At 34.5% G+C, this 24590-nt stretch overlaps 1 protein-coding gene across 15 annotated transcripts in view; it reads right to left on the bottom strand.

Moving 5' to 3' along the window:
• Positions 1-24590, bottom strand: part of Mef2c (myocyte enhancer factor 2C) — a 144468-nt gene that overhangs the window by 81248 nt on the left and 38630 nt on the right. For 9 of the 15 annotated variants that reach the window (XM_027927969.2, XM_071612430.1, XM_027927977.2 and 6 more), the window contains exon 2: positions 10671-10866. In XM_027927969.2, coding sequence (XP_027783770.1) covers positions 10671-10724 — 54 coding nt within the window. In that variant the 5' untranslated portion in view covers positions 10725-10866. Of the gene's footprint in view, positions 1-10670; positions 10867-12648; positions 12774-13997; positions 14188-24590 lie in introns of those variants that run through there. The other 6 variants (XM_027927965.2, XM_071612425.1, XM_027927967.2 and 3 more) reach the window with 5 other exon arrangements.

The following is a 24590-nucleotide window of genomic DNA, read 5'->3' as shown; positions in this document are numbered from 1 at the left end:
TCTCAACTAGATCCTGGGCTTTCCTTGAAAGCCTGGACCACCTTCTGTTCGTCTTTATAATTTAAGTTCAAGAACAATACTTGGCAAAATATTTATATAATGAATGAGGGGATAGGTGAATCTAGGAATTATGCATTTCTTGCAATCAAAAAGGAATAGGTAAATGAAAATTCTTACTCATGTTTAGACTATGTTAACAGGAAGTCTGCCACCAAGAAAGGAAAATTTCACATAGTTGTTTTACTTTTCTGTTGCTTTAACTTAAAGTAAAAACAAACATTTGGTGAAACTGAGCAGAAGAAAAACAATTGCAACAAATTTTGTGTATGAGTTTGTTGATGAAATTGGAACATATCATATGTCATCTAATACTACTTTTAGAGAAGAGTATTGACTTTGGCAAAGTTTTGAAAGACGTTCAAAGTCTTTATATAATAAGCTATCTTGCTACTTTTGACAGTATCTCCTTGAAGACATTTGATGACACAGTTCATCATCCCCATTTCTCATATAAACAAGAGCTGAATTGCCTTATCCAAGGCCACAAAACTAGTTCTGGATGGACTAGGAATAGAATCTTTTTCACACAAAATTCATCCTTCTCTAGTCAGCGATTCTTCCCTCTTTTAGTTGACTGTACATTTCATGGGCTGAAGTTTAGCACAGCATGGACCAGTCAAGTAATAACTGAGTGGGATACAGATACTATCTTTTGTGACATTAAAAACCACCAGAAATTCTGATGAGTACAAGCAGAGTAGTACATTAATTAATGTAAGGAAACTTTAATTAATGTAAGGATAGTAGTAGTAGTAACATTAATGTAAGGATAACTTAATTAATGTAAGGATAGAGTAGTAGCAAAATTAATTAATGTAAGGATAACTTTCTAGGTTGAAGTAAAAAAGATACTAATTAGAACAAGTTGGTTTCTGGGTCTCTATTATAAAACAAAGCTGCTTTTGTGTATCTCTGCAGCCTAGGCTGCTTGCAGACACTCAGGTCATTTCCACTGAAGCTAGTGAGGACCATGTGTGGCATTAGTGGGTCCATACTATTTTTGTATTTATGGAGGTTTACATTTCACAACATGGGAAATATTTTGGTAGCAAACACATGCCTGATTATAGCAAGAATAAAAAAGATGTACCTCTGATTTACACCAATGTAAACAACAAGTTCTGAAAACAGAGGACATGTTCTATGTCATTTCATGTGGGGCAGGGAAGCTAGTCAAATGACTGCATATGGAAAGGGTATTTCATGATCTGTCTCTACTCCACACCCTTCCTCTCTCCATTCACCATCCTAGTCCTGGTCTTATTCAAAAAGTCACCTTAGAAGATCTTTCATCCATATTAATAGCAGGAGTTCTTGCACCTTACAGGAAAGAGTTGTGAACCAATGAAGGAGAAGGGCCTTTGGCAATAGAAGGTACCCACATCTATAAGAATAACTGAAGCCTAACTTAAAGGACTTCGGAAGCAACATTAACTTCACCTATAGTCACAAATACTTCTTTCTACCAATCAGAATACGTTTGGCCTAATATTAGTCAAACTGCATAGTACTCACTGAGTGGACTATTTTTACCCATGTCCCCTTTTTCGTTTTTGCAGTATAGGGGATTAAACCCAGGTCTTTGCACATGTTAACCAAGTGCTCTGCCTATGAGCTATACCTCTACCCTGCCTATTTCTTTTACTCATGAAATAACAGTAATTTCTTGGTTTTATAATGTATTTGGAACTAATATACCCATCTAATTCTATTGTCAATATTTTTATATTTAGTCATTTCTTTCTTCAAATAGAATCATGATAGCTATAACTTTCATTCTACGAAAACATTTTAGATCTCATTCTCCTCATCCCCCCACCTGGATAATATCTGTTTCTTCCCAATTAGGCAAGCTGAATGGCTAATGAGTAAGAAGATGGACAGTACATAGAGACAAAGAACTCTGTAATCCAGGAGCCACTGGGTCTCCCTATGTGTTTAAAGGGTTAGGGACGGAGTCAAGAGTCTGTAACAACAATCTTTAATTGAAAAAAAGGGAAATGCCCTCCTAAATGCTCCATTTCCCCCCTCCCTTGTTCCTGACAGTAAGTAATAGTACGACTGTTCTGAAGTATTTCTCTTTAGTTTTATTTTGTTTAATTCAGTCTGTCATTAGAAAGGCTTGCGAGCTTTAGGCTTGATGATTACTCTTGGTGGGAGGAAGCAATGCAACTGCAGACTTGTGTTCTAGACAAGCACTCCTTTATACAATGACGGGGCCTGCCATCCTAAATGAAAGGCTCTTTAAAGAGCAGTGAGGGACTCTTTTAAGCAGACTGCTACCATGTGCTTGTAACCCTCCAGCACAACTTGCAAGGATGAGACAGCAGTGTGTTCTGCTGCAAAGAGGACCATTGTCCTCGCTAGCCTCAAGCAAACCGAGTGTGTTTCACTAAAACATAGTAGTACTTGCAAAGGATTTTCAAGCAGTAGTTCCTAAAATTCTGAACAAGATAAAAGGATTAACATAAGGGCTGAGGAGTATAAAATTCATAATTCTACCAACTCCTCACCCTAAGACAACAACCCAAATCCCAAAATAAAATTTTACATCTTGTGCACTGTACTGTGAGGGAAAATAATAAACAGTAAATGATCCCAAATAATTGAGTGCATATTCATGAACTTGAGTGTTTATTATCAAACTCACAAAGTCTGGGTTTCAATATTCTGATACATTTGTCTCCATGAGGAAAGGGAAGGTTGATTTAAAATGATGAAATTTGCCAGGATTTAAAAGATTTTATTGTGGCCTATTTTTAAGTCTAGGAGTGTTTTTGGCTTTTAAAAGAGAAGACTATAATGCAATATGCTTTTAATTTTGTATATGTGCAGTTCAGATCTGCTTGGTTTGTTAAAGGGCTGATTTACATTCTAAATCCAATCTGTAGAAGCAGTCATAAAATAAATACCTCTGTTTCTCTACCTCATCTACATAAGATATATAATCTGAAACTGCAACGAATCACATAAGCCAGATTAATATTTTGGGGCAAAAACATGTTTACTAGTTCAACAAAGCCAAAATGTACCTAAGGTAAAGGTCAAAGAATGCTTCATTCCCTGCTGAGCAAAAGCTCAGGAAGCACATTTGTCTATGTTTTCCTGTCATAACAGGAAGAGTGTAACTTCTTCCTTTCCACAATGGCTTCAGTTTTACCTCCTAACTCCAATATTTTCTCCCTCAGGGCCTTCCAAATCAATCCTTGCAAGACAGAAGGCAGGAGGCTGTCTCGGTTGTAGTTTCCAAACAGTTACATTTGTTGAAATGTTATTTAAATGTTAGTGATTTCTTAAACTAAACTGTTCCAATTTAAAATTAAAAGTCAAATTTCCAAACATTTAAATTGGTTCTCTTATTCCTATTAATGGTCCAACATATTTCAAGAGAAACACAAATGCACACTGCAAATTATGGAATTTTAATTTACTTCAATTTAATTATGTTATTTAATTTTTTTCTTAGCCACAGCCATTATTCTCAAAAAAATGTTTCCAAATTGTTTTCACTTAGAGAGCAATAGGATATAAACCTTAAAAATACTTTCACCCTATTAATTTTTGAAGGTGCTGCATTTTAAATGGATAAATTATAATGTTTTAAGGGGAATTTTGACTGCAAAGGACATGGTCTTTGAAATATTTAGCAACACGTCTTTTAATCTACAATTTGAAAGAAATCTCTTCATTTATGTGGTTTATTTATAATGTTAGTATTTTTAGTGCTGGTTTCTCAGTTATTTAGTGTCATACATAGTTTGCCTTTTGCAAAGCAAAAAATGACTTGTAGTAAGCAGAACTGTGTGTACATGGACTCACAGGTGAAAGGGCTGTTGATGTCAACTTCTTACACAAAATGCATAAATGCAACAGAATATTTTAAGTCACAGTTTTGAATAGAAATTATGTGAGATATAGAAATTATAAATGAAATAATAAAACATTGTAAGACAACCCCCCCTCAATTCCAAAATATATTTTTTACACAAAGTGACAGAGTTCTTTCCCTTGTGAAAATTTTGGCTTCTCCTGGATTTACCACTACCAAAGGAAATCTAATGAATGGGTTTGACAGCAGTTGGGATATCTTTCTGGCAATAGTGGAATAGATAGAACTTATAAATATAAACTGTCACACATCAGCTAGATATGGTGGCACATGACTGTAACCCCAGAGACTCTGGATGCTGAGGCAGGCGGATTGCAAGTTTGAGGCCAACGCCAGCAATTCAGCAAGACGCTGCCTCAAAAGAATAAAACATAAATGTCATACACTGTAGAGAATGCAGACAGTGTGTGTCATACACTATTGCTATGATTCAACTTCACAGTGGAGAGATCACTTGTGAATTGTTTTCAAAGTTGCTAGGAATAATTTTAAATTGCTAGGAATTATTTCAAATTGCTGTGATAAACAGAAGTAAATGCTATGATGTCCTGTCAAACACACGTGAGCACTCTGGCTACTGCTTTTTTTGTTGTTGTTGTTCTTAATTTGGAAATCCTTAAAAGTATAATTTATGCCATTTTTTTTTCCTTCTGGTTTTCTTTCTCAATCTTTTCAATCACCAGTAATTCCAACTCTGAATAAAGATTTTGGTGATTTTAAGATTAATGAAAAATGGTTTAACTAATATTCATGAGAAACTTTTAAAGTAGGCATCTCCAGTATGCATCAATGTACTCTCTAATTCAATTCTGAGATGTACCACATCTTAATATATTACTATGATACATCCTAATTTTACTTACAAATGAGTTTAGTTTAATTTTTAATCCAAGTGTAGAGTAGGCAGTCAGCTATTAAGAAATGATACTAGGAAAAAAAGGCACATATCATTATCATTATAAGGTATTTTAAGGTTATTTGGGGTTTAGAAATCAATGAACACTTTTGCATTGATTAGCTTCTCATTGAAGCTGAAAAAGTTTCCAGCTATTCTTTGACCAAGGAGGACAACTCTGCCATAGTATTTAGAAATAAAACTGATGAACTTGGAAGTTCTGTTCTTTCAGGCAAAGAAAAGCCTCTGACAGTGTGACTGCATGGCACTGTTCTTCAGAGTTCCATACAGCGATTTTCTCAAAGCAATTAATTCATATTTCTCAATTAACCAGTTGCCTACATTTAAACAATGCATCTGTCTCAATTTCAACAAATTTTATATAAGATTTTTAGGATGAAATTTCCAAATTTAGTATTATAATTAACCCTTTACTGATGTTCTGGATATCACTTTGAAAGGAAGTTACATTAAAAATCCCTTTGAAATTTTAGCTAAAATTCTAAGGACTGAAAACAATGGAGAACAGAAGAAAGTAAGAAGCAAAAAAAAAAAAAAATGTTTTTCTTTTCAAAAGAGTCATTTGAGGGAATCAATCCATCCCTTTTTAGTTTAGTGTAGAATACATCAGATTTAGCTGAAAAATGTCAGTATGTGGAAACTGTCAGAGGATGCATCTACATTGAGCACATTTTTCCAGCCTTTTTTTTCCCTCAGCTCATTTCATATAATGTATGAGTCACATAAAGAAACAGATAGGAACACGAGAAGAGGAAATGTTAGAAAATTTAACAGCTATGAACTCTGAATTCTTTTTAGTCATAAGGGGATTCTTCTGTTCTATTAACAGGAGACTGTAGCTAATTGTCTTTAATTTGTGCTCCAGTTATTGCACTGATAATTACATGAAATTTTGTTTGCAGGCAAAAGCTATTAGTGTGCCAGATCTGATGGAAAAAAGAAAACTTAAGGCATTTTTAACATATTTTTTTTCTTAACTTTTAATATTTTAGGCCCTAATTGTGTTATTTGCAAATATGTTCCCATTATAGTTACCTAAATATTTAAGTGTCTTTTTTTAAATAACAAGTCTCATAAATAAATTTGGTTTTACCTCTCCTATCTCTTCCAAAGTAGGAAAGCCGAAAAATTTGAATACAAACATACAAGTTTTCTCCAGAGCACAGTATGTAGTTTAGGCTAAGCAAGCCTAATTCTTATATATCTTTCTTCTTAATATAACAGATACAACAAGTTTCTAAATATATTCTGCTTTTAAAAAGAGTCACGTAAGGACAAAACTCATTTAAAAACCTGTTTCAGGCATCAATAGTTAAAAATTGGTATCATATGAAAGAGGCTAAGAGTATATGATGGCCTAATTCAAGCAGATGCTTAAAAAGTGAAAAGAAAAAAATGTAGCTGAAGAAACTGAAATTGTGCTGTTAGCAAAGACTAGATGCTAGAAATGATTTTTAAAAACTGGTGATGAGTAGTTAAAAACAATCTGGTCAACAACACACATTTGAAAATAAAGTCCCTTGGGCATAGAATTTAGGAAAATACTCCCTATCATCATCATAAACCCAGCTCTTCAAAGTCCTGAGTGATTTTGCTTTCCTGTTTACACACCATCCTCTCTGCATCAACTGGCTCTTGCTGGGGTGTGATTCTAAGCCCCTTGTTAGCTTCTGAAGGCACCTTCGTGTTGCTGCTTTCTTTTTCATTTTTCCTTCCATTTTTCTAACACCCTTTTAAGGTAAAGCGCCCTTGAAACGAAGATGCAGGTAGCATTCTTCGGTATGCAACTCCTGTGAGGAGTTGTTTTGACAGAAATCATATTAACCGTAAGAGCTAATGGTTCAAAGAGCATGTGTCTTTATTAGGTCAACTAAGGGAGCACTTATGTGCTAGGTGCTTTCCCTTTATCACCTCATTGCATTACGTCAGTGATGCAGTGAGGTAGGTTCTTTTTTTTAATCTTCATTCTACTGAGGAGCAATGAGGCTCAGAGTAACCTGCTCGTGAAGGATGCAGCAACTGGAAGTAGAACTAGGTTTGTATAATTTCTAAAAAAAACATACTCTTAGCCAGTATATTTTACTGGATGCTGTATGATATAATAGGGGAAACAATGATATGGCTAAATGCATCAAGACATGCTTTGTTTTGCCTTGAATATGAGAGATCTGGGCTTGAATTCTGGCTACTTTCTGGTATTAACTTTATAATCTTCATCAAAACTTATGAGGATATTCAAAGCTTTGCATGATCTGGGTCCTGCCTAGCATTCAGTCTTTCCTCTCAACTTCCTAAAGTTATAGGCTGGGCTCAAGTCCCAGTGGCCTTCTTTGACTCCACAGCCAGGCACTTTCCTATCCTGAGAAGCTTGGCAAATTCTGTTTCCTCCAGAATGTTGTCACCCGCCTGACTAATCTTTTAGCTCCCATCTCTTAGCACTTCCTTAAAGAGGCCATTCTGCAACCCTCCATGGTAAATACCATACCTCTTTGACATTTCATAGTGCTTTCATATTTTCATTCCTAGCACATGAATGAAATTTTCGTCTCATACTTCCATAGTTCCTGTCTCCTATGAGCTATGGCCTACTGGCCAACTCAAGTCCCCCTCAACTGATGTTATGAAAGCTTTAACACAGACGTACTCACTCATTTACATCTTGTGTATGGCTGTATCCAAGCTACCAGGGGAGAGTGGAGTAGTTGAAACACAGCCCCAAAATATGTGCTATCTGGTCCTTTGTGAACAGCTTTGCTGACCTTGTGTGGACAATTATCTGGATGAGATTTTTATCTATCACTGAAGCTTGGTTTTTGGAAAACTGCAGTCTATTAATATTTGTTGATGTAATAAATACATTTATTCAGCTATAAAATAGGATTACTAAGGATTAAATGGAATAACAAATAGTTCTTGGAACATAATAATTAACTACTTTTATCAAGCTGTCAGAACATATCTGTAAAATAAACTGATAATTCATGATTTAACTTATATACTATCTTAAGAAATCCACCTTGTCTAGATCAAAAAGCAAGTCATTTTCACAAACTTAAAACTCCATAAAATTTCAAATAAAAACTTCTAATTTTTATCCTCCCCTAAATTGTATTACATATACAAATAGATTCTGAATTTTAGCTGTTCTGTACTTCCATTTAAAAAGGCAAAATTTGGGGCTGGAGTTGTGGCTCAGCGGTAGTGCACTTGCCTGGCATGTGTGAGGCCCTGGGTTTAATCCTCAGCACCACATATAAATAAATAAAATAAAAGATCCATTTACAACTAAAAAAGCCAAAAATTTTTAAAAAAGGCAAAATTTAGTTTAAACAGTTAGCCAGGCTGTTTTATAACAGTTTCATTTTTTAATACACAATTTATCACATAGCATATTTCATTGTACACCTTAAGTCACTTTTTTTTTTGTTTTTGTTTTTTATTCCTGATAAAAACATATCCTGTTCTGTGTAGAGACAAATAGACAAGTGCAATAGAAAAGCAGCTCTTACCCCATTTAAGAAACATGACAGTGAGCCAAAGTGAGATCCTACTAGACTGTGTATGGCAGGGCAGCTTCAGAAGGGCAAAACAGCTAGCATACTTCTTCTTAACATGTGAAAGCATGTTTAAAGGAAGTTCAGTTTAGAGGTGCCTCCATAGATCTGCTGGTTTTGATTATCTATTAGAAGTGACCTACATACTTTAGGCTCTTGAGACAACTCTCAGAGGAGGTGAGAGGTAAGCAAGAAAAACCTGAGTATATAAGAGAGCTGATCAAAATGGGCAACAGCCATCTAAAACAATCACTAAAATACATATTAAGTCACAACGATTTTCTATTTTACTTCTTCCATTTAAGAGCACTGGATTAAACATCCTATTATACTTACAGACTGGATAAAAGAATAAATAGATCCTAAATTCTACAGAATAAAATCAAGGAATCTATTTTTAGAATCAGAGAAAAAGTCAAACTAAACTAAATTTAAATAATTTTTCTTTTCCTAAAATTATTATGGCTTTTAGCATAGGTAAGAGCAATAGGAAAGGTAAACACAACCATATTTAAAGTTTCAAAGTTCACTTGTTAGCTCAAAAGTATGATGCTAAAGTTCTTGTAACCCTACGTGAGTTTTATGTGTTTTTTTTTTGGCAAATTTTTCTTCTATGTTTGTTAAGTGAGAGAAGGATACAATGAATCTCATGAACCTAAAAATTATCTGGTGCTATTAATTAATACAATGTAAAAGCTAATTCATGTGATTTTTGACTGCAATCAAAACACATTCTAGTCCAAATAACAAATTCTGGACAGTCAATGGTACATGAAGGTTGATACTTCAGTTTAATTTCAATTTTAAGCTATAAGTCAATTAAAAGTTAATGCCTTAATATTGATAGTTATTACTGTTTGTCTTGACCTATGGTAATAAATGAATGTGTATGAAAACCCAGAAGGAATCCATCTTAAATCTTTGTATCATTCATCCTTTAGCCTGTGTAACTTAAAAATTTATAGTAATTTAAAGGGGTACAAACTTGAACACCTAAAAATCTCCTGAGTTTTTAATGTCCTACTAGCTTTGATGGCATAAATAACAATTCCTATTCATTAGAATATATATATATATATATATATATATATATATATATATATATATATTTGTGTGTGTGTATATATATATATCTCAACTTTGAGTTTTGAAAAATGAATTTATTCTAGTCTCCCTTGCAAGTCTAGGAAGATAAAAAGGGACACTTAGCAGAGATAAGGATCTTTATTTGGGAGGAATCACAGTAGGATGATCCCAATACTATCTTTGTCTTTATTTAGGGTAAACAGGCAATAGGCCAAGGAATGGCTGTTCTGCACGTTCCATGATTCATATGCAAAAGCTGGGGTCCAGCAGCATTGTAGTTTCTCCCAAGGACTATTACTTGACACTAATAGTTAAATACTAATGTTAAATATCAAATATTACTTGATATTTAACATTAGTATGTGTACAAACCACCAAGCTGCCTTTACACAGTCTAGCTAAATCTATTCTTCTCAAGTGTGAAGACACATGAATTAGACCAAAGGCATTCTAGTCTGTAATGTCAACTAGAACATTTGGATGTGTAAAGTCTTCAGAACTGATTGTCTTATACAGACATTATCTTTGGAGTTCTAGAAAGAAATATGACACCATCTGCCTCTATGTTTATAAAATTCAAGATTTGAAGAAAATAGTATGAATTAACTGAAAGTTCTTGCCTATATGTCGTATGTTAACTAACATCTTGTATGGGTGTTTTGTTGTTGTTGTCAGTACAATCTTAAAATATTTGGGATACATTTCAAAGCCCTTTCATTGTGAAAAGAATGAAACTCATTTTTAGATAGGATATTTAGCCTATATTACAAACCTTCAAATGGATGACCACAAAAGGCCTAGTTCCCATGAATATAAGAATATCTTTGTTTGATGATGCGTGCAATGTAGCAATGCTATGCTTATTAACTCCTAATTATTAAGCTATTCATGTCATACAAGTACAGCTCCCATTTAAAATTCATGTTGAAGTAACAAGTGAATAATCATGAACGTTTAAACTATATTTCTAACAGTTAAGGTGATTTTATTTTCCCTTTTACGTGTAAAAGACTTTAAGCACTTAAACTGGCCACATTTAATTCCAAAAACCTATCATTTATGTCTACCAGTTCAAAATGTTTTCACTACCCTTAATGTACCTGAGGAAAATGTATTAAATAATCTAAGGAAATAAAGATACAAAGAAAATTTTTACCCCACTCACCTGTCTGTTACGTTCATCCATAATCCTCGTAATCTGAATCTTTTTTCTCCCCATAGTCCCCGTTTTTCTTCTCTCTCTCGTCCCTGAAATTATGTATTTTTTCCTTCCTTTTCTTTCTCTTTCCTGTTTCCTTCGAACAAATCTCCTTCTTCAGCACTTGCACGGCTCAGTTCCCAAATTCCTGCATTCGTTCCTGCTGAACAAGAAAGAAAAATTAAATAACACTTTAACAGCAAGCCAGTTTCAAAAGAACAATTATACTCTAATTTCATCCAGGAAATAAACTATATGGAAGTAAAATAATAAAATAAATATTTATTTAAAGCACATGGTATATCATATTCAGTAGCATATCAAGTAGAAATTGTTTGCTTTTGTAATTAAGATAACCTCATAAGTAATTTAACAAGACATTTCATTTAAATGATGAAAACTGCTTTAAAGCCAAACACTTGAAATGCATTTTTTTGGTAAAGAGTTTCTTAATATTTTTTAATAAAATTAGGTGACAATTTTCACCCTCCTGTTATGAAAAATTACCTAAATCAGGGAGTTAATGAACCTTTATATACCTGTGTATGCTAAGTAGGGCAGCTAATTCATTTCTGAAGGGAAAACAATCTCGTGTTTTGACAGCAGAGGTGATAACGTCCCTAGTTATGCAAATAGGATGGACGATTATGAAAGTGCTATTTGATATATGTAAATGTCAACTAATTTAAATCTAAATCCTTTAATCATACTTAAAAAAAATCCCCGCTCTGAGAACACTGTTAAAGTAATGTAGTATATTTCATTTTACGTTATAAGCATCTGTCAGCAGTGAGATCTCCTCCTTTTGAAAGCCCTTAGACTGTATGTTGATCACAAGAATCAAAAAAAGATGATAGAAAAGAAATGGTGCAAAAAATCAAATTAATTATTCCATTTAAAACTATATTTTTATAATAAGCCATTTAAATTTAAACATTTAAATAAGACACATCTCTTTGGGGAGTAAGATACAAAATTAAAGAAGCTTGATATTATATACTGGAGAGCTCTAGGTCATGAATTAAAATCAAAGTGCTGATCATCAATTACAAGAGGTAAACTCAAGGAACACAGAATACCTAAAATATATTTTTAGTAAATTTTAAATTATATCTGAAAATATTTGAACATAATGAGCATGAGTTGCTATGAAATGTGGAAGTTAACAAGAAAGCATTCCACAATGGTTTCTTCTTTGCAAGCAACAGCTTCAATTATTTCATCTCATTTTATGTCAATGAATACAACTACTTTACACACTGTTCAGAATTTCCCTGTTTATTTTAGTTGATGTCTGACACAGACTTGATAAATTCCCACATGTATTATGTAACGCTAAGCCAATGTCCTGGCTATTTAATAGATTATTTGGCTCCAGTTCAAGGTTCTTGGAACAGGAAGGCTGTTAGGTAGTCCGTCTGATCATCAGCTGCCTTTTGATTTTTCAAACTTAATTTCTAAATTTTTGTCACCTTGAATAAATTTTTTTTAAATGTAAGTTTCAGTGATTATCTAATTGCAAAAGCTATTATGATATAATTAGTTCTGGTGGATTAAGCACTGCTTAAATACTAAGACTATCCATTCTCTTCTGCTTAATGCCTTTCTACTAACCTGTAGGTCGGTTCTGCCTCTCAGAATGTACATGCTGAGTTACATCCTGACCATGGTGCTTATCAAATACTATTATTCCAGCTGCATTTTTAAATGTTGGAAAGAGTTCAAAAGTTTTAAAAAGGTCCATAAATAACACACATTTGACAAATTTACATGAAAACATTTGCTATATAACTTCTATTAAAATCACATTGAAACATAAAAAAAAAATCCACACGGCACAATTGCATCATGTAGTCCATGTTGCCAAACATTGTCCATCTATTTTTAGAATCAGTCTTAAATATCACTCAACTGGGCAACTTCCCTGTGTTTTCTGTAGTCTTACCTTAGAATAAAGCGGCACATTAGAATGGTATTTCCCACACATGTACCAGACCCCAAAGAGACAAAGAGGCTCTCTCTATTTCAGAAAAACCAATCCATGAATCCATGGTAAATGAACATGGGACGATTTCCCTTCCTTTCATTTAGCTGAGGCGGGTGGCACTATCTGCTTACAGAACTCTGCCTGTCTAAGCGCTTATTCACTTTAAGGTGGAAGGTCAGGGTGAACAGATTAGAGCGTGGTGACAAGGCAGAGGAGACGCGAAGGTCTACAGACCCTGATTTCAAAACACAAATAACCCAACAAGTAGCCAGACATCCTGGAGAAAAAAGTTTACTCAGAAAGACAGAGCGAGGGTCTGATAAACCAACTCATAAGAGTTGCTCTGCATCACCACCAGTGTTTCACAACTTTGAAACGAGAGGCTTTTTAGAAAGAGCAGACTTTAAAAACAAATTTTTAAAGACATAATGAAAAATATTTTGCCAGAAAGAATGTATGTGTGAATGTATTATATGTATATATGTGTGTACATGTATGTGTGTGCACATACGCATGCATATATATAAAATGATTGATAGAAATTGAATATATTTTCCTTTTTGAAATATGCAAGATAATGGAGAGACACAAGTTTAAATTTCAATAGACGTTAACTTTTTTGTTTTCTGAGTGAAAAAATATTTCTTGTAGTGTTGCTTTCTGAACATTCATAATACGCAAAATTGATATAAAAGTTCACATGCAATTCATGGGGATGATACCACTGAGTAACTGTAAAGGAAAATATGTAATGAAACATGTAACTTGGAGCATCTGATTGTGGTCACCATATTTCAAGGATGTCAATAAAATGCAAAGATTTAGGAAGGTTAACAATAGCTCACACATTGTTTTCTTAGCCATAACTATTTTTCTAAACTGAGTTTTACGTGAAGACTATACTGTAAGGTCAGTTTCTAGTAGTAATTTTTAGTAGGCCTAAAGAGGCATAGGAAGACATAATATAACTTTAGTAATCTGTTAAATTGTTTTTCACATATGTAAAAAAAAAGAAAATAATATAAGAGCTAAACAACCTATAGTAGAATTCCATATTACACTGAAAACTTTCATTATATACAAACATATGCTTACAATAATTCCAGGAGTCTTGCTGCTATTTTTTTCCACATAAAAGAACCATTCTTGAAATGACAAATTTACATATCAATAATTAGTAATTTAAAAAAAAGAAAGGAAAAAATACTTTACTATAGTTACATTCTATAGAGTTATAGTCTTCTGCATTCTCCCCCCACCCCTTTCAGCCAACCTAAGTAAAAGAAAAATAAAATCAGGCTGCTTACTAAAAAGGGGAACTTCATTATGGCAGGCTTCTGTTCACTTTGAATTTGGCATAAGCAGACAGATGAAGGCAAAGTGTTTGGGACCCAGTAGAGAAGAATTTCTTCTGGGCAGATGCTAAAGACCATCTCCCACTGGCTCTCTCATTTACAAACAAGTTCCCCTGAGTGACACACTCCTCCCCTCCCCCTTTCCTCCCTCACTTTTCTTGCTGTCTTCCTTCCACCCTCCCTCCCTCCTACAAATCCCTCCTAGTAACACAGAAGAATCTTGACAGAATGGCAGGAAACACGCACAGACTGGTCAGGGAAGGATGTGATGTCAGCAACCACGAACAATAAAAGGTGTAAAGGTGCTTCCTTCCCTAAACTGTTCCAGAAGTGTAAAATGGGAACCAAAACTCTCCACTTCCTTCTCTGAGCAGAACAGTCTGAGTGTGCTGTGCAGCACCCCACACACAGGCCTTGGTGAGGTTCAGATAAGGGACACTGAAGGAAATCCAGACCTGGGACTTGATTTTTAATTTCTTTCTTTAAAATACCTGGAGGAAAAAAACCATTTCAGCTCTAGGTTTGTGTTTTGTTATAATTACTTCAAGAAACAAAAAGAAGAAAAACTCACAGTGACTTTGATGAAGCAGCAGATATATCTCAATTACCATCTATTGTGTTGTACCAAAATTATCTAACAAAGTTAATATAGCCATATAGTTAATATAGCCATATAGTTGATATAGCCATATAGTCTTTCCCTCAAGGCAAATGAATTCTATACAAACAAAGAACCAAAATATATAAATTATAATTGTTTGTTAAAAAAAAGTGAATCACAAAAACTGGACAAAAAAAAAAGTTTGTTGGTGAAATACATTGACTACCTGTTCATCCTCACAATAAAAAAAAGATGATGATATATGGGAGAGAAAAGGATCATTATGTTACTGAGTGTTCCAAGTTTTTTTTTTTTTTTTCGTTAAATTCATACTAGGAACAAATGGAGTAACTAACATAAACTTTCAGCTTATAGTGAAACTTTATTTTAATCTTATCACTAGTAGTTTTTTTCTAATGTGGAAATGGCAGCCTACCATAAAGTTTCTGTAGGAAGAAAGCCACATATCAAATGGATCTGAGTCATCGTCAGATTTCAATCATCTTCCCACAACACTTTGATTTAGAAATTAAACATAACCTTCAGTTATGTGTTTTGATCTTCAAGTGAGACTGCCATGCCACATTAGAAGATGTGGGAAGAAATTAATTCTCTTCTGCTAAAATTATCTTTGCAAAGCATGTATTTTGCTACAATAAGTACAATGCAGTCACTTAAATAAAAACAGCCTATGAATAAGGATAAAACATTAGAATATGTGATGTCAATTTGCAAAGAAAGCATTCTGATTTTCTTTTATTCATATTGGCAGATAACTTTTTCATTGACTTACATTTTCACTAACATTAGCAACCTCATAGAATGTCTCATAAAAACTCAAGGCTGAAAATTAAGCACACTATATCACACAAGAAGAAATGCCACTGTAAAATTAATACAAGCCAGATACCTACTAAAGGTCAAAAATGATCATAAGCCCAGTTGCTGTAAGCTTGGTATTACTGATTCAACAATTAAATGATTCATTATCATTTTAGGTGGAAAACTTAGCTCATTATGTTGCATTTAGATACACTTAACTTTCTACTTTATGATTTGTTTGAAAGACATATGAGGCGTGCAATTATACTTTGGTTAAAAAGAACAAGCAGAACTTTTACCTTCTTTCCCTAAAGAGCTATTCTAAACGTCAAATGATATAACCAAATTATTATTCTTATTGGTGCCTGACTATGTGATGAGTTGAGAATGTTTCACTGGTCCTGAAAGTCACTCTGTTTCTGAACTTACTATATGCCATGTTATCCTAGCTAAGAAGCTAATACTTAATTTTAAAGTCATATAGCCAAGACTTATCCTTCTGAGGGTAACAAAAGAACAGCATTCTTTTCCACTGGATAAATAACACCATGCCAAACACCCAAGTTATTTTCTGAATTTACTCCAATTTCATATCAATGTGATGAATTTTGAATCATTTTTAAATTCTAGTAACATGATATTTCACATGCATAAAACAAATAGGATTGATGAGTTTTTTCCAATCTCTGTCATACTTCTTCCTACCACTGGGCGTTTGCATATGCAATTCCTTCTGCCTGGAATGTTTTTCCTTCCCTTCTGTGCCTCCTTAACTTCTCTCTTTTGTACCAGCTCCAGTTTCCCCTCCTAAGGAAGCACTCCATGTCTTGCTCATATCAAATTGCCCTGTCACAAGGTCACACAGAATCAAGTCTCTCTCCTTTGCAGCATTCACCATAGTAAAAATTGTTTGCCAGATAAATCTATTGTTTTCCCACTATCTATATCCACGAGCCAGGCATACAGTAGAAGCTAAATAGCTACTAGTTGATTAACTGAATTAGTTTAGTAAAATTTGTATCCCTCAGCTGAGGTATTTCCCTTAGCTGCTATTTTTAATGCCTACTCCTAAGAACATTTTCCTATTTTTGCTTATACATAAATAGATTGATAAACTCACTTACATATTTTTATCAAATTTATATAGCCTCTCATAAGTAGGATAAGAATAATTTGTACTAAGCAGGGGAAGCTGACTAGATTCTGGAGCCAGTAAGCTCAGAGCTTGAATTCTAGCATGGATAACTAGGGACTGGTGATTAAATCCCTCAGAACAACAGTTACTTGTTGTTACTTGTCCTAACAAAAATCAGAAAAATAGTTTTTCATTTGCTGGATGGTCATGAATTGCTGGGTACACAGTAGGACTGGGAGCATGGGCTACTACTTGAGAGATTGCTTCAGTTTTAAGGCATAAATTGAAAGTTATACCATAGAAGAAGGCCATCAAGCGAACAGTGTAGTCCTTACTATACACCACAAAAACCTCACTTTACAAAGTTAATGAGGAACTGCTTCTAACAGATGATGCTTCATTTATCTTGTAACAATAATCACTATATGAAGAAAAATTTATAACATTATAAAAATTAAGAAGTTTCTCTTAAGTATCAGCCATGGAAGAGCTTCAGGCTGCAAAAGTAGAAATAACTAGGGAAATATATCAATTTTCCCAATGACCAGGGCTGCTGGAAACTCTAAGTTAATGCTTCTAGTCCTACTTTAATATCTTTCCCCAAGGACAAAAGGAGATGAAATGTATGTCAGAAATATAATAAGGCTAAAAAGGAACTCGTTTTGAAAACCCCTGCAATTAATTTAATAAGTATGCCTAACCTGCCATTATCACTTACATAAATCATTTTATTTACACAGTTCCAGAATTTAGGAGACACACACCTTTAGACTATGGCAGTGCATTATAAACAATTTAATAAACATGAGGGAAATACAGCTTTCCTGTCACAGTTATGCATAGTATAGTCTGTCCCGGACATTTTTTTCACACTGCAGCTAAAACAGCATTCTGCAATCCTCATGCCAAAATAAACTCCAAATGGTCTAAATATGTCAAAAGGCTCATGCTCTTCAACCACACCACGGTTTTCAGTATTTCCACATCAGATTCAGTAATTAATTTAGGGTTCTATCATGTCTTTGTTTTCCTAAGTTTTCATAACAGTGCAGCCACCATGTTTTCAGAGGCCACTTAGTGATGTGGCAAGGCTTACCACAAAGGTAAAGCCACACTGTCTTCATCACAAAGCAAGAGCTACTATTTAGCATCACAGATTCCGTTCTGCTCCCCAGCTGTAACCTCTCAATAAGCACATGCAGCTGGATTTTTTGTTGCTGTTCCTGAACAAAGCAAGTTAAGCATATACACCACCACCAGCAGCGCAACAAAATTGTCAGCCTCTGAAGCAAGCGAGCTAGGCTTGAAGTGGGACACGTTGATATTATATATTTTCATCTTATTATGACAAAAATCTGAATTTCCAGGCACCTCATGATCTTGATAGGAAAAATAATATGTTCATTATGTTTTCAATCTTTACTGTATCACATTTCACGATTAAAATGGAAATGTTCTATGAATATTTTCTTCTCAGAAGTCTATATGGATTGTACATTTGTGCTTGTGTATGTTGTGGTATATGCACAGCACATGGGAAAACACAGTTCAGTTTTTCCAAATGTATGGATAACAAACAATAAGAATACATTCTAAGACACCCGAGTATGATCACAAGTTAAACAGTCTGTGTGTGATATGAATGGTCAAAGGGACATTTTAAGTGAAGTCTGTCTCTATATTCACACTATAATTACTTTCCTAATTATTTAATATGTAAAGATAACCTTAAAAATGGGAAGAAATAACATTGTCCTTCTGCTAGCATTTTTGTTGCTTGATAATCATTTACTATTTAAATTGAATGCCATGTATTTTTCTTTTCCAGTTAAACTTTAGACATTTAGAAAGTTTATATGAAAACCTTACAGGATAACAGAAGTGAACATTCAAAATGCCTCAATAATATGGCATATAAGACAATATTACTATTACATACCTCAGTATGGAACCCAGTGATTCATCAATTTTTATATTTCTCTTCATTTCTTTTACAGCGTCCTAATCAACCTAATTAAGGTTTTGTTCATCTGAAACCTCTGATGACAATTTGTTTAACTCTATCCCACTGTGGTCCTCTTATAAGGAGAATTAAATCTGATCTTCTGACAGCAATCATTAAATGATCCCAACTGGCCCCAATTAAGCCACATGGCTCACGGGCTTCCCATACAGTCAAGTGTCAAGTTCTCTGTTTCATTTACACATTGTTCTTTACCTTGGTTTATTTTCTTAAAGCCAATTAAGCATGTGTCTTATCAAGTGGGACTAAATTTCATTGTGTACACTTCTTCAAGACATCATGCATCCATGGATTTGCAGTCACACTGAAGTTTCACTCAGGCTCTTGAAGCCATTTTCTCTGGCTGCATTGACCCTAACGACAAAGAAGCTTTATGCCAATTTCCTCATGCTGAAAGGGACCCCATGCACATTCTCAAAATAGTACACATGTTTAAGCATTCTGGCTAATATCAATCAATAATAACTTCATTAGTAAAGAAGTTGGGTTTAATAATCCTTTTTAGAAACATCTGAAATGATCTCTTTTACCTCCCTCTAAAAAAAGCAATACCACAGAAATATTTCTGAAGTTAACCTTTTCTACCCTTAATTTCTGTTCTAATTTTTTCACAAATGCTCAGTTGTCAGTTCTGTAATGATGTTCCCAGACTTTTGTACCAGTGCAGGTAGCCTCAGGATTTAGAGCTCATTGATTGTGTGCTACTCCAGGGAAATGACTGATTAAAAACAGCCTCCTGAGGAGGAATAGCACCTATTCACATCTAGCTCATCTTATTCTAAACTTGAATACCTACCTGTATGGAAATCTGACCCCCAGCTTTGGCTTTTGGATAACTGCAGTTTACCTTGAGCCCTATGCCTTAGACGTCAAGACAGAAACAGTTAACTCAATACCAATATGACTGATGTTTGAAGCAGGTCCTTAAGGACTTAATCAATTACCTGGACTAGGTCCCGCCAAATATAAACAAATGCACTTTATATTTATATCTACTGTAATTATAGCTACCACTGATCATCTGTTGGTATTTGATGCAAGCTATCTGTCACACTTTTCAGAGCAGATGGATTAGAACATTTCAGTTGATCCTAATCATACATTAAAAGTTGACATTAGGATAGAGAATGGAATGTACGCTGTATATCTAGTAAGACATTAACCTTGACGGAATATGCAGTTATTTTTATTACTTAACCAACAGATGTAACTGAAAAGACAAAAAGAAAATATATAATCTAACTTTAAAAATTCTGTTACATTTGGCAACACCTATGAAAAATAGCTGTGTGTATTTATTTCTTTATGATAGCTGAACATATAAATATATATGTGTGTGTGTATATATATATATATATATATATATATATATATATATATATATATATAAAATACTTGGATTGTGAAACTCAATACATTTGCCCCTCAAAAGAGGAAAATTCAAACATTTGTTACAAAATGCTAATGATATAGAAAATATCAAACTCCCAACGGACTGACTTTTTTAAAGTGTGTAATAAATGTACTGAAATTTCAGTAAAGCCAAACAGACGCAGGGGTGTGGTATTATGAAATATTTCTCACTGTATTATAGTAATCTCCAATAAGATTTGATGTTAATTTTAGAGCATGCTTCTGCTAAAAAGGGCAAACCCTGCAACAGATTTAGTACAAAGAAGCTGAAAATATCCTGTGGGAAAAAAAAAATCTGTAGCAAAATCAGCCAGCCCAAATCCTGCCATTACTCAGCACTGTAGTGACGTGCGGATGTTTGTAGTGGTTTGAGGAGCCAGCAGGGGTGGAAACTCTACGTACTCGACTCCAACATGATTGCAATTGAACCTCATCAAAGTAAGAGCTCATAATTTGTCACAGAAAACAGCCAATTAACATATGTTAGAAAAAGGCTTCATAAAGATAATATATGATTAAAGACCCAGTGCAGCTGTTGAAAATCAAAACTACGCATTTAAAAAAGAAATCTCAGCCCGAGCTTCCGTATGGTTAAACTGATAATGGCTACTATGATTTTTTTTTTTTAAAGTAGAAAAATATAATTACAGTACTTCTTATAAGTTTGGGGTTATGGCGAGGCAGAACTGGGTACTGTGTCACTATTTACCATGCCTTACTTAGTTCTATAAATAGCCGAAGCCCTTGCCAAAACTCTGTAGTTACTTTGTTATAGTGCTATTTTAAAACACAGACCTTCATTGTGAGCTAAATGGCCTTCAGGATGCACTTTGTAGTTATAGCATTCCTCTCAAAACTATATCCTTCCTTTATCTGTGCAGAACTCTTGGACAAGTAGACTCTCCATGTCTGCCCCACTCACAGTAAAACATGCTAGGGCTGTGCATGACACAGAGCTTTAATACTTTAGAACTTTTGTTGGGGGTAATGGTTGGGAAGGATGGTAGTTAATGTCAGAAATGAGATTAAGGTGCATGCAGTCAGAACAGAGCCTGTGTCACGATGCAGTCCCAGCTATCTGCCACAGCTTTGGGGCAGCTAGACATTTGTAACATATTCAGTGTGTTCTTATTGTAGATTTTAAACTAAACTCTATCTTGGACTTAATTGCTGCCACAGGATACCAGGAGCCGAAATCACAGATGTCAATGAAAACATTCAACCATTAGTCACAGCGATGTAAAAGTGTCAAAGTATGACGTGTGGTGCCAGGGACACCACTGAGAACACAAAGAAAACTCCATGAGGTCTATATTCTAAAGGGAGAAAGGGGCAATATATGATTGTCGGGATTATCAGCACTCTGGCAGTGTAGAATCCTGCTTAGACGTGTGAACTGGCTGCCAATCTGATGATTTTAGATAAAGAAGTGATTTAGAGAAAATTCAAGTGGGCGAGGGTTGACTGAGCAGGGAAGAGTAGAGATGGCATTTACTGGATAGCCTTCAAGGTTGTTTAAGAAGATGATATCTAAGGGAAGACCTAAACTGTGATGGACCGAGGCACTGTTTGAGGATGAGTACTCCAGGACTCTGCTGGTCACTGGTGGTATGAATTTGGCCAAGTCATAATTTCCTAATCCTCAATTTCCTCATCTGTAGAATGGGAATAATAACATGTACATTCTGTTATGAGGTTTTGAGACTAAAAAGCAGAATCATACTTGTCTGTAAAAGTTCACTGAATGAAATTTATTTCATAAATTCACTGTTTAAACTTGTTTGCTTCACTGAGATAACTCAGTGAAATATATATCTTAAAAAATAAAACAGTATTAAAGATTATGAATACTTTGAAGCACTGTGAAGGCAGTATAATGCAAAAGATTGTTAAGCAGACACCAACTGAATCCAAAGACGTGTCTTCCCTTGAAATTGGGTATTTCATGGAATAAATGCCCACTGGTTAAAATAGTTCTTGGGCACATAAATCCAATGCTAAATATGCATAGCACCTTGGACAATCTGCCAAGTATAATGCAAGATTTCTGCAAATATAAAATACGGAATTATAAAAAAAAACCCACTTTTTTAACTTTTAGAAATAAGTGATCTTGCAACATTACGAATATAACTTAGTCATAGGGCAGCTTGATTTGTTTTCTCTCTCAAAGGACCCAACTCCCAAGCAATCAGCAGAGTTTTGATTAAGATCTCAGCAATATTTGAAAATCCCAGTGTCTCATTGTATCAGAAATATTCACATATCTTTGGACAGCCCCAACTAATGAGAGAAAGCTACGTAGCCTCAAGCCAAATACATTAATTTCCAACTTGAAATGAATAGACAAATTGAATTATCTAGTATTTTTTAAATCAAAGCATTTTTAAGAGGAAAAAGTACAAATTTAAGGATTATGAATTTTAATAAGTAAGAAGTTAGAATGAAGGACAATTACTCACACTTTAATTTTAAAAAATTGTGAAATAGAAATGTCCAATGAAGAACTACAGCAACTTAAGGAGGAGGGGAGGTCAAAATTTCCTTTACAATGAAACTTTACTTAAGGATTAAGAAGTATACATTTATAACTTTCTTTCATCTGCTGTTTTTTGGAAGGGATAGTATAAATTTTTTGATCCTTTATCCTTGGCCATATTTTTTTCTATTTATGAACATAATTTATCAGTTGTAAATAAGGTAAATTATACAATTTTCTATGAAGCCTAAATTAACATTAATCTATTTTTATTTTTAAGTGATCTAATGACTTGAAAAAGAATCATAAATTTGAAAAGCTTTAAAAATTAAATAGTATTTTTTTCCTTTCCAAAATGAACTACTAAATATATATTTATAATAAAAAATTGTAGAATGTTTTGACTTTATTCTCAAAGCTAACTAGTATTTCACATGGCATTCCCATCTCCCCGGTCCCTTACCTAGTATTACAATGACCTTTGGGGTACATACTTTACCTCCAAACCTAGTCAGGACTGCACACAAACCAGGCACGTAAAAATGAGTTTCTTCCTTTTACTTGTAGCATTCCCCACTCCATTTTTTAATTTCATCACCTTTCTTTATCTCCTTTTCCACATGTTTAGAACTGAGGGGATATGGCAAGTGAAACTGTCAAAGAGCTAGGAATAGAGGTGTTCTCAGACAAGCAAAATGTTTCCTCCATTCGATGCAGGCAGGGCCAGGGCAAGTGTGCTATGAGAGACAGCGCCTGGGCCACAGCTGAGCTGAGACTTGGAGGCTGAAGGCCTGGCAAGAGGCTCCTTATCTCTGCATGTCTACACATTGTGTCCCGGGCTGTTTTCAAGGATAGCCCAAGACATCCTTGGCAGATAATACTAACTGGAAAGAATTACAGTGCTTCCCCTGTGAAAAACACCATGCTACCATCAGAAGTTACTAAAATGGACTTTATTTGAGCCTGATTCTCTCCAATCTGGAATCTAAAAGAAAAGCACCCATAGGTATAGACTACCGCATGACTCTATTTAAAGATCCTAAAGCACCTGAGTTAGCATGCTCCAAAGTAGATTTCAAAGATTCTGGATCCTAAGAATCCTAAAAGAACTGTTCCTTTAAGGACAAGGGAGAAGCCAGAAAAATCACATGTATTTGGAAGACTGGTTTTGTTGCTGCAGGGTTTGTCACATTCTTCTCTATGCTGAATGCTAGAACCTGGAGTACTTCCCAGTCTACCTGGACTATCTTTTGGGTAAGGTTAGATCTAAAGAAGTAAAGTGCTTGCTTCCCTCCGCTGACAGAATACTTCACACTGCGGAATGCCCCAAGCTTAGTACCCCGAACAAGGACAACAGAATAGTATGTATCATGTAGAAGAAATGAGAAAATCATTCTTTCACTTTTACAAAGAAGCACACCTGTGAGATCAGGCGCAGAGAACATTTCATTTAAAATAAAAATATAGACAAAATCTATTTCAAAGTATATTTTAAAATATTTACCAATTACTGAGTACAGTTTGTTCCCAAAGCCTAAGCACTAAGCACAAAGCCCAGAGCACAGTAGAAAGAAAGTCCTATTTGGAATCAGATCCTTGGTTGGGTTCTGCTACCCACTGACTGTATGCCTTTTGGCCAGTAAAAGCCTGTGGGCCTCATTTTCTACAGACATATAAGGGGAGCTGGGTTCAAATTATAAGACCCCTTTCAAATACCTAAATGCTATCAATTCAAGAAAGGTCTAAAAAAGTGGGTCAGAATGTTTCCCAAAAGGGTGACATCGCGAAAAACAGTAAGCTCACAGTGATGTTTAATGTCCTTATTAACATAATTTTTGCACTTTTTTTTCATTAAAAGGTTGGTTCACTTCAGCCTCAAGCAATACAAGCAGGTAAGACCAAGGTTACATTATGTACTTGGGACTACTGATCATGTTTAGAAGTTGGATAAACCCATAAAAGCCTGGAATTATAAAATACTTAATAAGATACTAATGTTTAAAATATATTAACTCTAATCCTCACAACAGTCAACGAGGAAGGTGCTATTGTAATTTTCATTTTACAATAAA

The sequence above is a fragment of the Marmota flaviventris genome, chromosome 5 (genome assembly GCF_047511675.1).
Source record: "Marmota flaviventris isolate mMarFla1 chromosome 5, mMarFla1.hap1, whole genome shotgun sequence".
Lineage (NCBI taxonomy): Eukaryota > Metazoa > Chordata > Mammalia > Rodentia > Sciuridae > Marmota > Marmota flaviventris.
Note: the sequence above shows the minus strand (reverse complement) of the source record. Positions and strands in the feature narration are given on the sequence as shown.